The 13548-nt window shown below is 39.7% G+C and overlaps 2 protein-coding genes across 4 annotated transcripts; one reads left to right on the top strand and one right to left on the bottom strand.

The window, feature by feature from the left end:
* Positions 1 to 1052: 1052 nt before the first annotated feature.
* Positions 1053 to 4431, top strand: ccsapb (centriole, cilia and spindle-associated protein b). 3 transcript variants are annotated; one of them, XM_044030253.1, is made up of 5 exons: positions 1053 to 1135; positions 2265 to 2607; positions 2816 to 2920; positions 3168 to 3385; positions 3465 to 4431. In XM_044030253.1, the coding sequence occupies exons 2-5, from the start codon at positions 2277 to 2279 to the stop codon at positions 3645 to 3647; spliced, it is 837 nt and encodes a 278-aa protein (XP_043886188.1). In that variant the 5' UTR covers positions 1053 to 1135; positions 2265 to 2276; the 3' UTR covers positions 3648 to 4431. The 3 variants fall into 3 exon arrangements, with proteins under 3 accessions (XP_043886188.1, XP_043886190.1, XP_043886189.1); XM_044030255.1 differs by lacking the exon at positions 2816 to 2920; XM_044030254.1 differs by lacking the exon at positions 1053 to 1135 and having other exon boundaries at positions 1149 to 2607.
* A 1718-nt stretch (positions 4432 to 6149) lies between these two features.
* On the bottom strand, positions 6150 to 13178 carry rab4a (RAB4a, member RAS oncogene family). Its single transcript, XM_044030256.1, has 8 exons — positions 13039 to 13178; positions 12251 to 12331; positions 11457 to 11571; positions 10743 to 10805; positions 10481 to 10635; positions 9833 to 9928; positions 9600 to 9745; positions 6150 to 9224 (listed from the first exon to the last, which is right to left on the bottom strand). The coding sequence occupies exons 1-7, from the start codon at positions 13052 to 13054 to the stop codon at positions 9630 to 9632; spliced, it is 642 nt and encodes a 213-aa protein (XP_043886191.1). The 5' UTR covers positions 13055 to 13178; the 3' UTR covers positions 6150 to 9224; positions 9600 to 9629.
* Positions 13179 to 13548: the final 370 nt, after the last annotated feature.

The raw sequence follows: 13548 nt of genomic DNA, 5'->3' as shown, positions 1-13548 counted from the left end.
GCTGCACACATGCTTTTCATCAGCTCATTGATCTCTAGCCACAGCGATATATACAGTATATGAGTCAAAAATAAACAACCACACAAATATTCACTTATGGAAAAATGTAACATAAAGAATAATATTATATCAAACACAGTATATTTGAATTTCAGGGCCACAGTATTGTGATTAATAGATTATTAATAGGTTGTCAAAACATAATTAAAGCAAGGGACAAAAAAGTATACATAATATGACACTCACAATGTAAACAAGGACAGGGTGAAAACCTGCTAAAATGTATTAGACATTTGAGGCATTTGAGGTGGAGATTTTAAAGACCAAATTCATCAATTAGTAAATAATCGAAAATAATCTACAGATTGCTGTCCTAATTGCTAATCAGCTGACTATTTCTCTCTTTTTTTTATTTAAACTTCATAAGACTCGAAATTAAGTTTCTTTCAAGTGATACATAGGTAAAGACAGGCAGCAGCATAAAAATTGTGAAAATGTCACAGAAACTTTAATCCACACAAAATCTTTTTCATGATTTTCACTTTCTTTTGAAAACAAACAAATATCTTTTTTTGATGTTATATCTTACTGTGTGTGAACCTTTTCTGGTATAAACACTTATCTTGTCAGGACAAGTGGTCCTTATGGAGACCAAAACCTGGTTCCAATCTAATTTCTGAGGAATTGCTTAATTTTGGGTTTAAGATTTTAATTATTGTTCGGTTAATATTAGTGTTAAGCATTCACTGGTTATGTTTAATGTTAGGAATAAAGGCTCTTTGTTTAGGCGGTCCAAATTAATGGAAGTCAATGCAGTGTCCTAACAAGAATAGCTACGCAAACACATGTGTGTGAATTTATAATCATAAAATCAGTGTATATCAGTGTATTTTAGTTCCTCTTACACCTGATGGCATGAACATCATTATGATTCCTGGACTGACCGCATTTTTCACACCTGTTGCAGCAGGGTGTGTTTGGCTTTTTTAAAAACGTCTTGAGGTGGGCGGAGCTTCAGCACGCGCATGTGTGTGGCGTTTGTGTGTGTGTGTGTGTGTGTGTGTGTGTGTGATTACAGCAGCAGTACCGTGGACGCCATCTGTCCCCTCTTGCATCCGTGAAACCGGACTCCGGTGTAAGTATATTTATGCCGCACAGATTTAGACCGTGACAGCGGCTCTGAATGTCCTGCTGAGCGTTGAACTGCTCACTGTTTTGATGTATTGTCACTGGGTTATAATCTCTGCCACTGTTAACTGAAGAGGCGATGACATGCATACGATTATCTGTGTCCATGTTAGGGTAATATGAATATCAAACGTCTGTAAATAACACGGACACGTCATTGTGTCATCGGGGTGTTTTATGGAGCAGTACATGAACCCACATAGTAGCTTTTGTTGCGTTCACTGTGGCCTGTGACATGTCACGTATGTATGATTTAATATGCGCTTTTTAAATGGCTCGTGTCCAAAGTTGTGAAATAATTAGCTATTATATACGCGTCATAAAGGTCACACTGGGTTAGGGCTAGAGTTGCATAGTGCGACCGTGATTGACCTGTTCTATGTAGTATTTATCAATCGCTTTTTAAGATAGCTGGAGCCAATCAGAGGAGGAGTTCTATATGACGTAATCGCGTTCAAGGAGTTTCTGACAGGTCCCTGAAGCGTACGTTAATGTCACAGCCATTTCAGTCAGACCTCCAGAAAGAAAGAAACGTAAACAGGGAGTCGCGTTTTGATATATTTGAACTTGTCAAACGACTTCATTTACTTGTCCATTTAGTATAGAGCTTGTAACCTACGTATCTGCAGGTCTCCCGTTACTCCCTCGTTTACTTCTGTTTGGTTACGTTCTGGCTTTCCCGGACCAATATGGCGGTATCGTGACGCGTCGTTGCAGTTGTAAACAGATGTCTTTGGTGACTACAACTAGCGTTTTTGTGTGGATTAAATTTTAGTTTGTCATTCAACTGCAAACACTTGTATAAATTGCACTTTTACTGATATAGTTTCTCTATACAACTCATTTGTTTTGATCTAACGTACCCCGGAAGTAAGTGAGCGTGCTCTTTCCACCCGCTGCTCTGCAATTGGTTGAAATCACTTCATGTTGTGATTTAAATTTAAATGTCTGGCGGTGACACACAGCTGCTCGTTGTCGACGCTTTGTAATTTCATAAACACACTGTCGTGTGTGCGTCAACGGTTTTTTTTTTTATTCTTTTCTTTTTAACGCTTTGTTTGACTGCTGTTGTTCAGAGAGGATATAAGATGGTGACCAGGAGGATACGCTCGGAGTATATGAAGAAGTTCAAAGATCCTAAATGGGAGACGTTCAGCAAGTGTTACGATGAGATGTTGAGGTACAGACTGAACCGCAGGCTGCTGGAACAAACCCACAATCCCTGGTTCTGGAGCGGCTCTGACAGCGACTCAGACTCAGGAGGAAGAAGTCCTCCTCCTCCTCCCAAGAACAACCAGGTACTGGCAGAGCAGGAGTGTGAGGGGCAAAGGTCACACAGGACAACAGGACCTGTGCCTAGGCTTCCCCTTCAGGAGGAGGAAGAGGAGAAGGAGGATGACAAGGAGGAGGTGTCTGCAGGTAAATTATATTTTTGTTTTAAACTTCTACATTGGAACAAAATCTCACATTGAGGAGGATATTCACATTTAAGAAGCTGAACAATCAAACAAATCAAAGAGCTTGTTTTATTTATTTATTTATAAAAACCTCAGAATACTTGATGATTCATTTAGTAATCAATTAATTTTAGCAACCCTACTAATAATAGATCACCCACTCTCCTCAGGCTCACAGCTCAACTGTCTCAGAGAGACAAGACAACTAGAGGAGCAGAGAGCCAACAGTAGAGACAGTAAACAGTCATCTGCTCCACACAGAGAGCAACTCCAAGGTACAGTACATCCAAGGAGAAAAGTATAATTTATATAATATCCTCCATCATCCAGATGTGGATTTCAGCATGCACATACTGCCGACTGTTTCGTTCATATTTAAACAAGGGTCAGCATCAGTCTAGCTTTCCATGCATGTGTATTCAAGCTCATGTTCCATTCCAATAGCTGCAATCTCTCTCCAAGTCTTGTATATATGTGTACATCACTCTGTGTACAACACAACCGTTTTCATCTTTTTTGTAGAGACAGATTTGGTACAGCACCAGCCACAGCAGACGAAAGCCTCCAAATCCTCAAAAGACATGTGGCGCTCCCATCGGGTCAGCCCTGTAACATCACGGCAGCCCAGGGAGGACAGCAAGAGTAGACACTCATTTGCTCTGTATGGTTCGGGGGAGAAGAACACAGACATCGCAGCAAGAAAGACGCATAACGTCGGGCCTACGGCTTCAACTAATGACGTAAGAACGCTCTGTAAAAATTGCCTCGCATGCTTTGATGAGGCTGAGCAGGACCTGATGTTTGTGTTGATTTTCCTAGATCCACAAGTCGGCGCTCCGTGCCAAGACCAGGCGAGAGGTGGAGCGTCAGATCCAGATGCAGAAAAGCGAGCGCCGGAAAGTCAAGTCTGCTGATGTGGACAAGACCAGGAAGCTGGTTCAACCCGAGTTCAACCCCTGGCTCACTGAGTACATGCGCTGCTTCTCTGCTCGCTCCAGATAAGACTAATATCCAAACACATGCACTGCAGAAAATAGTCCAACCAACGAGGTGATTCCAGACAGAAAAAAGAAACTTCAACTCTTAATGTGAAATTCTGGGGCCAATGACTACTTTTAGCCACAAACAAACAAAACATTTTTTTAGAGCCTTTGTAGTTTCTTGTTTTACTACTTATTCAATTATAGGATTTTTTTCAGTGTATATAGCCCAGATGAACATTCCATTCCATTTTGAATTGTTGCCTTTCACCCCTGAGGGTTAAGTACCACATCACATAGAGCTGATTGAGTCTTTAAAGGAATACTTCACCGATTTGCATTTAGCTTTGTGTTACTAGAATAGGGGTAGTATTTTTGAAAAATTGGGCTTCCCAACCTCAGTTTCCCCTGAGTCGAGAAATATCTTCATTATTTTCTTTGTTACGTGCCCACCAGTGACACTTGGTCCTGTTAGCGTAACTGATGGCAAAGGACACTGTTTACATTCTGGTAATAAGGTCCCGCCCCCTATGAGTGGGTCTAAAAAGGGGAAACTGAGGTTAGGAAGCACAATTTTTCAAAACGACCCCTATTCTAGTAATACAAAGCTAAAAGCAAATCGGTGAAGTATTCCTTAAAGATTCTTAAAGAAAAACCTGTAACATTGAATCTCAAAAAAACTGTATGTTTCTATATTTTTAATTCATTGATCAACTGCCAATACTCACACAGAGGCAGCATATTTGAATATAGTGTTTTTTACATTGTCATGTACAATATTACACAACACTTTTTATGATTGCAAACTGAGTCATTTTCTTGGTGATTGAAAATTTCTGATTCTTAAACTTAATCTGACGGACTTTGCTTTCTGAGATGTGGGGGTTTTTAATCACTCATTTGTGCTTGTTAAAAATGTACAGTTTGTACAATTTAGCAACATTTATTGATGAAGTTGCATGTTGCAGCTGAATATCCTTCACCTCACCATTTCTTTCCAAGTGTGTTGGAGAACATAGCCTTCAGTAACACCAAAAGTCAATATGTTAAATTCGTCCATAGTGGCGTATTTTAAAAACATGGTCTAAAATGGCGGTCTCTGTAGAGTTGACCTGACATCTTGACATAAATATAAGAGGCTCATTCTGGCGTAAATAAAAACAACAACTCATACTATCAGGTGACTTATATACAAGTTAAATGATTTAACTTATATTTCCAACACTTTAACTTAATAACATTGTACTATTGACTTAATTGTTCATGTGTGAACAACCTGGTGCTAAGAACACTCTGAAGATATGTGACTTTAAAAAGCGACTTTGATGGTTAGAACAGTGTATGTGCAATACTGTGGATACAGTACTAACATTTGTTGGTCCTGTTTCTGTTTTTAATAATGAAAATGTTACTGTAAAACAGATCATTTAGATTCTCTTCATCACACAAAAAAAGCAGTTGGAAGCTCAAAGCTGCTGTCCGTAAAATACTTTTGTTCAAGTATGTGTGTAAATATCTCCAATCAGGAGCTGGGACTCCACAAGGAGGCGCACTTGTCTGGCATTACTGACAGCAGCTTTAATATGTCAATTGTAAATGTCTTTAATAAAATCTGCTTTAAAGCCAAAACTTGAACCAAAACAATGGATACAAAACCAAAGTCAAGGTTATATATTTTTAATAATACTGCTCGTATAATACAGCGGTAATTAACACGTACTCTTTAGATAATGATCAAATTGCACTTTGCTGTATTCGTAACCTTGCTTGAAAACATTTGTACAGAAAGCCAAAAATTGATTTTCGTAATAAATGTGGTCAAAATGTTTACAGCTACAATCCTTGGTGTCTGTGAGGAAAAAACGCCCTGGGCTCCATGTTCATCCATTTCAGTTATTGTTGTTGCAGCTTTGAGTTCAGTATTACTTTACGTAGTTTATCCGTGTTTTTGGTTATTCTGTATAATATACAGCATGTGAATTTTTGTGCAATATTATTTCATTTTTAAAATAACTTTATTTTAAACTTTAATATTAGTGAGTGAGCTTTGTAAAACCATGTACACCACATTCACCTTTTTTGGTTCTGAATTTTTAGAGTCTAGTTTGGGTGAAAACAGAAACTTGGACACAGTTGAACTTATTATACCGATGATACAGAATGTGTGACCACGATGTCCACGATGTTGTAAATCTGCATAATACTCTGTATATTTGCATTTTTTGGCTTTCTGACATATGGTGTTTACATAGTGAATGTTTTTTTAGACGCTGAGATTAAATGCTGTGGTGCAAAGATGTGAAGAAATCACTTTTCTGTCCTTTCACACTTATCCATCATTGATCAATGTCTTTAGCCGTTGAGTTTGAGTATCCCCCACTATAATTATTTAAAATATACCTGTAACATAAGGTAATTTAACAGCTATAATTTGATACAACAGTATAATTGAAGAAAACACACCAACTAATTTTGTGTGCAAATCTGAGCAGAACAAACCCCAAATTGAAAAAAAACCCTGCCATTTAAATAAGATACTTTATTCGTCATCATTTTTCTTCTAAAAACATATGCATTTATCATACACAATAAATTAAAAATCCATAATATCCATTATGATAACTGAAAAAATAGCATACATAAATATGAATAAATGACTGGATGACAAACACAAGACAGCATCCTGTTGTGGAACAGCCAAAACCAACAACACATGAAGATTTTCATGTTAAATAATATTTTTTTTAAAAGTAATGCATCATCTTTTAGGGGTAAAAGACAAATAAAAACATATATATATATACACAATGTATGAAATGCTTGAATGGGCCCTTGAAAACACACCGGGAAAATCACAGAGTCCTTTGTGTTGCTGAAATGTTTTAAAGTTTGAAAACCAGAGGCAAAATTCATCTTTGGACACAAATACCAATCAAACACATGAGAAAACTCGACACCACATCTTAAAGCACTGGCAGCAGTCAGTCAGGTTTCCATGTAGACAGGCAACATGTGCTGTGTGAGTGAAACAGAGCAGTCGCAGCTGTTTGGACAAAGACGTGTGTTGCATTCTATCATTCTATCTATTCTATCATGTATAAATGTCTCTTTCTAAACCTACTGAATTCTTTTGACATTTAAGGGAAAGTTTAGGATCTTTGGAGTCGTGTCGGATGAGGTACTTGTGTAGTTTGTGAATGAAGGTCTGTTTTCTGAAAGCACAGAGTTCAGATATCCTGTGTACAATGTGTAGGTGAGTACGAATTCACGAGTTCCACTACTACCAAGTGTTTGGTAGTGTCATAAATGACACGCGTGCTTTTATTTGTGACCAGCGAGAATAGGCACAATACCTTAGGCTTCATTCAGATTACCGGCCACATTGTTCAGATCTGATTCACTACAGATGACAGAACACATTACTAACTATTAGGGCTGAACAATTAATCAAAACGTTATCCAATTTTCAAGTCGCAGGAGGCGCAAAATGTGTGTCAAAATATAATTTTAGATGAATTATTGTCTCGATCTATACACATCTTATTCTACAGACTGAAGAGAACATCTTTGTTTCTCACAGATATTGACAAATATCACACAGAAATCATTTTATGTAAAAATAACTGGTATCGCATAAAACCCAGAAATGGGAGCTATCGCAGGTGAATTTGCGAGTGAGGTTTAGCTCCCTTGTTGTTTTTGCCACAGTTAAGCACACGCATGCTGTCAGCGCTGGTTAAGGACAACAACACTCTGTGCATGCGAGGAAGTAAAAAAGGATTCTGAATCTCTGATATGACCATTGTCGTGATTTAAATGCAGTCACCAAAATGCAAAAAGAAAAACTGGACATGAGTCACTTCAACCTGGTAATCTGAGCGTAGCCTTACTGCAATTAGCAGTCATGATCACTTTTTGTTTGTCTGACATATGTCTTTTGTTTATAGCCTAAAATCAGTGTTTCTATTGTCTCCTGTTGCCCACCAGGCCTCCAGCTACAAGGAGCTCTCAGCACAAGGAGCAGTCACCTGTATGTAACACACTGACTCTGTACAAGTACCTCACACAACCCAACTTCAAAAATTCCGACCTATCCCTTTAACATTTTCAGTCCATAATATAATCCACATTAAGTGGAACAAATTTCCAAATGAACATAAATGCTGCACACAGTACGGCCCACGTTTACTGCCCAGTATATGATAATGATAATACAGCGCTGCGTGAACCTGACACTGGATATGTTTAACTACTTTTAATATACACACAATATCTCTTCATAATGAAATACTCTTTATATTCTGTTTGAGAAAACATGCGTCAATCTCTATTTACAGAAACACTGTACAGTGTGTGACAGGGAGATTTGGGAAGGTAGCGTGCCGAGGACAGATGGAGTGAAGGGACGGAGTGCTGAGACGGATGAAGGAAAAAAAAAAGATGGAATGTAAAAACGTGAAGGCAAAGGTAGACATGGAGGACACAAGGTAGGTAAGGATGATAAGACTGACCCCAGATTAAGTACTATATACAGTGTTACCTACATACAAGCGGGCAAAAGAAACAAAAGGACATCTGTCCTGAGACGTCCAATCACAAGTGTTCAACTCTATGGCTGGGTGTGAAACAGGGTTAGAAATGACATTGTTGCGTTTAATAAAATGTTAGTTAATACCTTCCTACTCCCAGTGTTCTCCACATCAAATGTAAGACTTTATACGACCTTTTTATTCACAGGTCTTTAGTTGCATACGCCACACAACAATCACTCGCTCTATCTCTCTCTGTCTCTCTCTGTGTGAACAATGGGTGCAAGACACTATAGGGTTGGCCTTTAACTGATCGTGATTAACATGTTAATACTGATGTTGAACACTTTTGATTGGATATCTCAGGAGCGGATACTGAGGCTGATGAAGTGCAGTACGATATATGTATATATGTATATATACTCTGAGGTGCCAGACGGGAGGAGGGAGGAGAGTGGGGAGAAGGTTGTGGTAAAGCAGAGCCAGGTGGTGATTAGCTTAGCTTAGCTTAGCATAAAGACTGTCAGTAGAGGAAAAGGTTAACACGTGCCATGACCTTTAAAGCTAATTAACATGTTGCATGTTAGTTTTTTAGCTGTAATACAAAACACAACTCAACCAAAAAGCAAACAATGTCCCGCTGGTTCAAAAGTATTCCTAGTCTGACGATTCCTTTAGTTAGTGTACTGTAATGTTAATAAAAGTAATATGATCTAATGTGATGATGTGAAATGGGGGGTAATCAGGAGGAAAAGCAGGTGAGGGAGAGAAGTTTCATTTCAGAAATTCATCCTGATTGGAGATCTTTTTTTTTTTTCAAGGGTGGGTTTGTCTCTGGTTACCTTGGCGATGCCCAGCAGTCTGGAAAGAGGGGACGGGGGAGAGGGGTGGCTCTCTGCAGACACAGGCCATAACAACAAATGTTCTGAAGGTTCTTAGCGGTCCGTGAGAGGGTCGAAGATCGAAGGTCAGGGGGAGGCACCAGCACCGCAACCCAAGCTGAACCCAGGTCTTCCAGGGTCCCACGTGGCTGTTCTTTTCCTGGTCTTCACAAACCTGTCTGAACCACACTAATTAAAAAAAACAAACACACAGCTGTCAGTTTATTAGTTATACACCCCAGGGAAAACCCATGAAAAAATGAATGAACACAACCCTCAGATCAAACAACTGATATGATCGTTGTGAAGCAGCCAGTGACACAGGAAACATTACACAGATACAATGAAGTATAGATTTGAGGACAGCGCCCCCTGCGACCCTCCTGTGGAGGATACAGCGGTACAAAATGGGTGGATGCATAACTTCAATATTAAATATTCGATTCTTAACGGGGAACGTCTTTCTACGTATCCAAATCACCACATGAATGACGAGCACGTAGACAAATCCTCCGACACTTATCGTCTGATATTGCACACAAACAAATACACAAATATACACACCTCAACTGTGTACGTCACAGGACACGACCACTAGCAGCCACACTCCTGGTTGCCCTGTGGCTGAGCTCGGCGAGGAGAACGAAGCTGTCGTAACGCAGCGTCACCATACTGGATACCTGACCCCATCCTCTCTGGATCCAGCTCTCCTGAAAATGGGAAACAAAAATCTGGAATTAATCCAAAAACACTGCAAAATGATCCTGTTGGGATGAGCAGAGGAGCAGAGATCTTACCTGACTCAATCTTGTTGAGAATTTTCCGAGCACATTGGACAAAAGCCTCTTCAACATTCTCCCCAGTTAGAGCACTGGTCTCAAGGAACATCAGCTCTGACACACAAACACACTCAGTGTTACCATGAGAACGCACTTTACAAAACACAAATGAACACATATCACATGCAGAAGTAGCACACGTGAGCTTTCACCCTGAAGTCGAGACATTTTCTTCAAATTTGTACGGGAGGCTGTATGTAAAAATCTAAATAAGCCATTCAAGTGGCAGGAAGTGATGAAATGTGTGCGGTAATTTTAAGATAAAGGTTCCAGTAGACTACAGAACAAAGAGTTGATATACACAAGTCGGCATGGATACTGTACAGCAGTGTGGACCATGGCCCCCTAGTGAGCTGTGAAGGTGCTGCAGCTAGGTCATGATAGGTCATTAGAAATAAATAAATCAAGAGTTTTAATTTGCAGTTTAAAAATGTCATTGAAAATATATACAATAATTTATATAACCTGTATAACAGGTGACACCAGGTTTGTTATCCCCTCAAATTCACATTAGAATTCATCTGCTGTGTTTGGTGGTTCTCCGGATTGTAAATGGCTACTGTACAGGAAGAGAAGTGCAGGAAGTGAAATGAAAACTGGTCTTACCGTTCTCCTGTGCAAAGCGTGATGCCTCCAGGAACGTGACCTCTCTGTCGCTGTCCAGGTCTTTCTTGTTTCCACACAAGATGATTACGATGTTCTGACTCGCCAGCATCCTGGCGTCACTCAACCATGTGGTCAGAGCGTTGTATGTCTCTCGACTTCAGTGCAGAAACAGACCAGAGGACATTTTTAGAAAGACAGTGTGAGCAGACAATAAAGAACTGTCAAGGGATTTGACTTGAATATCCGTGATTGACTATTTTACCTGGTGATATCATAGACCAGCAACGCTCCTGCTGCTCCTCTGTAGTAACTGCGCGTTACAGACCTGAAACACACGCAGAGATAATGTAGAGATAGTGATTAACTTTCCTATGAAGTGCTAAAGTTTAGGTTGACTCGAGTGACTAAACTTTTCCCTTTGAAAGCAAAAAATAGATGCAACAAGACACTCTCTTTATGCTCCTGGACCAAAGTCCATGGAGAAAATTGTTGTTTTAAACTCATTGGAACATCAGAGCTGCTGGTCTACTGCACCTTCATTTGGCAGATCAATGTAACTTTGAAAAATACAAAAGATTTCAAGCACTGTAGTCACAAAATAACACATTTACACTTACTGATGGAGGCAACAGACGCTCACCACCTCCTGTGTGCCATAATTTAAAATCTATCATTTACTCTATGGATTTTAGTGCTGTAAAAACAGCTTATAAAGCGACACAAACTTCAGGTTACAGTCGGAGAAGGCCCCCCCAGTAGACATTCATGAGTGAGCCTTCTGTTTAGTGATTATAATCTACTTTTTCTCCGTCTCCACTGGCAGCTAATTTAGAAGTGAAAGTGTCCACTTCTCTTGTTGGTTCTCAGTGACAGCGATATGCTGATGGCACACTTGTCAAAGGCAGGCTGTGTTCCAGTACCTCATTCAACCACATTTTCTGGCTTGAAACTGAACCAGAATATATATTTCCTCTACCTGAATCTCTCTTGTCCAGCAGTGTCCCAAATCTGCAGTTTGACCGTTTTATTGACCACACTGATGATCTTTGAGCCAAACTCCACTCCAATTGTGTGATTGGATTCATCTTTAACTGGAAAACAAAAATAATAGTGGGTTCATTAACAATGAAAAGCTGTGATGGCGCGTTAAGCTGCTTTCTGTATTAAACAGCTCTATATTCAAACAAATATAACTGATGTAGAGTGTTTGCTCAGTGACATTCATTTAGGGTGCTTTCACTGCTGCTGCATCCAGACACCTCTGAAGGAGGAGACGTGTTCTGGAGGCATATAATGATCTATTCACTGGACAGTTTGTATTCCAAAGACGCATCAGGTAAGCAGCTTGGTTATATAGCCATTTATAAGACTGTTTTTAATGTGTAGCTCAAACTCTGTTTACCAGAGTTGTTTCTGGCTGTGGTACTGATGCAACAGCGAGATTGGTCGTACCGGTTCGTGGGTAAATACAGCAGGATACTATTGTGTACACACTGTAAATGAACCGATCTGTGGAGCGATTGCAACCTGGCTGAGACCGCCTGGTTGATTTGTGCCAGAACAGCATGCCATTGCTGTGTTCGCACAAGCTCACAACACTCTACGTATGAAAGCATCCTTAATTAGAATCTTTATGACTTTATTTGGTGAGTTCAATGCATTTAATGTATTATTTCAAGGTTTTTGTAAGAAAAATACATATGCCAGCAATTGTAGGACATTGATACAACACTATGATAACATTATGATAAAGAAGCTGTAAATACTTACATCTCTTCTCTATGAACTGGTGTAGCAAACAGGATTTGCCTGTTCCAGCATTCCCAATCACCAAGAATTTAAACAGGAAATCTGAGGAGGGAACACAGAAACAATTAGATACACTCACCTGTTCATTGCTTGTTAATGCAAATACCTAATCAGGCACTGAGAAAGAGTTGACAGTTTAATTTTGTCTGCTGTCATACTGCTGTAATAATGTGTTGTGCGTGTGTTCCTGTGTAGATATGGAGAGAAGAGACGTGTCCCACAAAGAGATCAAGATGTAGATGTTTATTTGACACATGTCAGTGTGGCATCAAATACTTTTACTCTGAGTATCTCCACTAATATACAGGAAATTCACTGAAGCTAGTTGTAGGCCAGAACCATGAGGACTATAATACCGTGTATTGTCGCATTTTTTGGACAACAGCCCCTCACAATGATGATCATATTCACATTACCCTCAATGTTAGTGTGCAGGTAATACCAGGATGCACAGACCGTCACATCTCCACAGCTTCACCCTTCCCCGGTGCCAGTTTCCTGTACATCCCGTTAACCTCCTACGTGACGATTTTTGTGTACATAGAGTCGATAAATCGTATCACCAGAGTGACGTTAATCACTCCTGTATAACCCGAGTCGACTGTCTTACGCTGACATGACACGGTCAGGCCAGGAGCCTCGATTAGATTGATGTGTTTACGGTGAGAAAAATCCTCTCGACACACCTGCTTCCTCTCATCTGCGGTTACAGGAGGGGGATAATGTTGGACACAAACCAGTCTTCTTACCGTAAGACTCCGACATCACCACCTTTGGCAGAACACGGGACGGACGGGGACTAGAAGTTTGACAGATGGTTACGAAAATGAAAAATAGTCTTGTTGTTGATTTCCGCGGATTCGTGCAGATCTTTCCCTCCGACTTCCCGTGCGTGGTTTATTGTTTCAAAATAAAAGCCGCTCCAACCAACGCAGTAAAGCTCATACGCCACAAGACTGCAGCCTGGCCGGCAGTGGCACTCGACTTTAGCTTAGTTCCCGAAAGTAATAATGATGATAATAATAATGTATGTTCTTCATTAAAATGCTCTTAACGCAATATATAATATAATTTTTTATTACATTAATGTCATGTTTTTGTTAGAATGGTTAATTCGCAATGCTTTGTGGGTCGTGTAGTTCCTCATGTTTTATTGGATCTCAATCAAAGATTTTTGTCACTTCGAGATGCTGGACCCTGGTTTGTATAAGACTTTAAAGAGCTGTTAAAGTTGGCAAACATTGTCTTCAGTAGCTAAA

Source organism: Solea senegalensis, linkage group LG7 (assembly GCF_019176455.1).
Source record: "Solea senegalensis isolate Sse05_10M linkage group LG7, IFAPA_SoseM_1, whole genome shotgun sequence".
Classification (NCBI taxonomy): Eukaryota; Metazoa; Chordata; class Actinopteri; order Pleuronectiformes; family Soleidae; genus Solea; species Solea senegalensis.
Note: the sequence above shows the minus strand (reverse complement) of the source record. Positions and strands in the feature narration are given on the sequence as shown.

Bases quoted from the DNA above. Each gene is read 5' to 3' on its own strand.
- rab4a (XM_044030256.1), bottom strand. The intron at 10,806-11,456 runs GTAGAGGAAATA...CGTGTGTTTCAG, and splicing joins GCTGGACAAGAGAGATTCAG to GTCTGTAACGCGCAGTTACT. The intron at 9,929-10,480 runs GTAAGACCAGTT...TTTGTGTGTCAG, and splicing joins ACGCTTTGCACAGGAGAACG to AGCTGATGTTCCTTGAGACC.
- ccsapb (XM_044030253.1), top strand. From the start codon at position 2,277: ATGGTGACCAGGAGGATACGCTCGGAGTATATGAAGAAGTTCAAAGAT. The intron at 2,608-2,815 runs GTAAATTATATT...CACTCTCCTCAG, and splicing joins CAAGGAGGAGGTGTCTGCAG to GCTCACAGCTCAACTGTCTC. The intron at 2,921-3,167 runs GTACAGTACATC...TCTTTTTTGTAG, and splicing joins ACACAGAGAGCAACTCCAAG to AGACAGATTTGGTACAGCAC.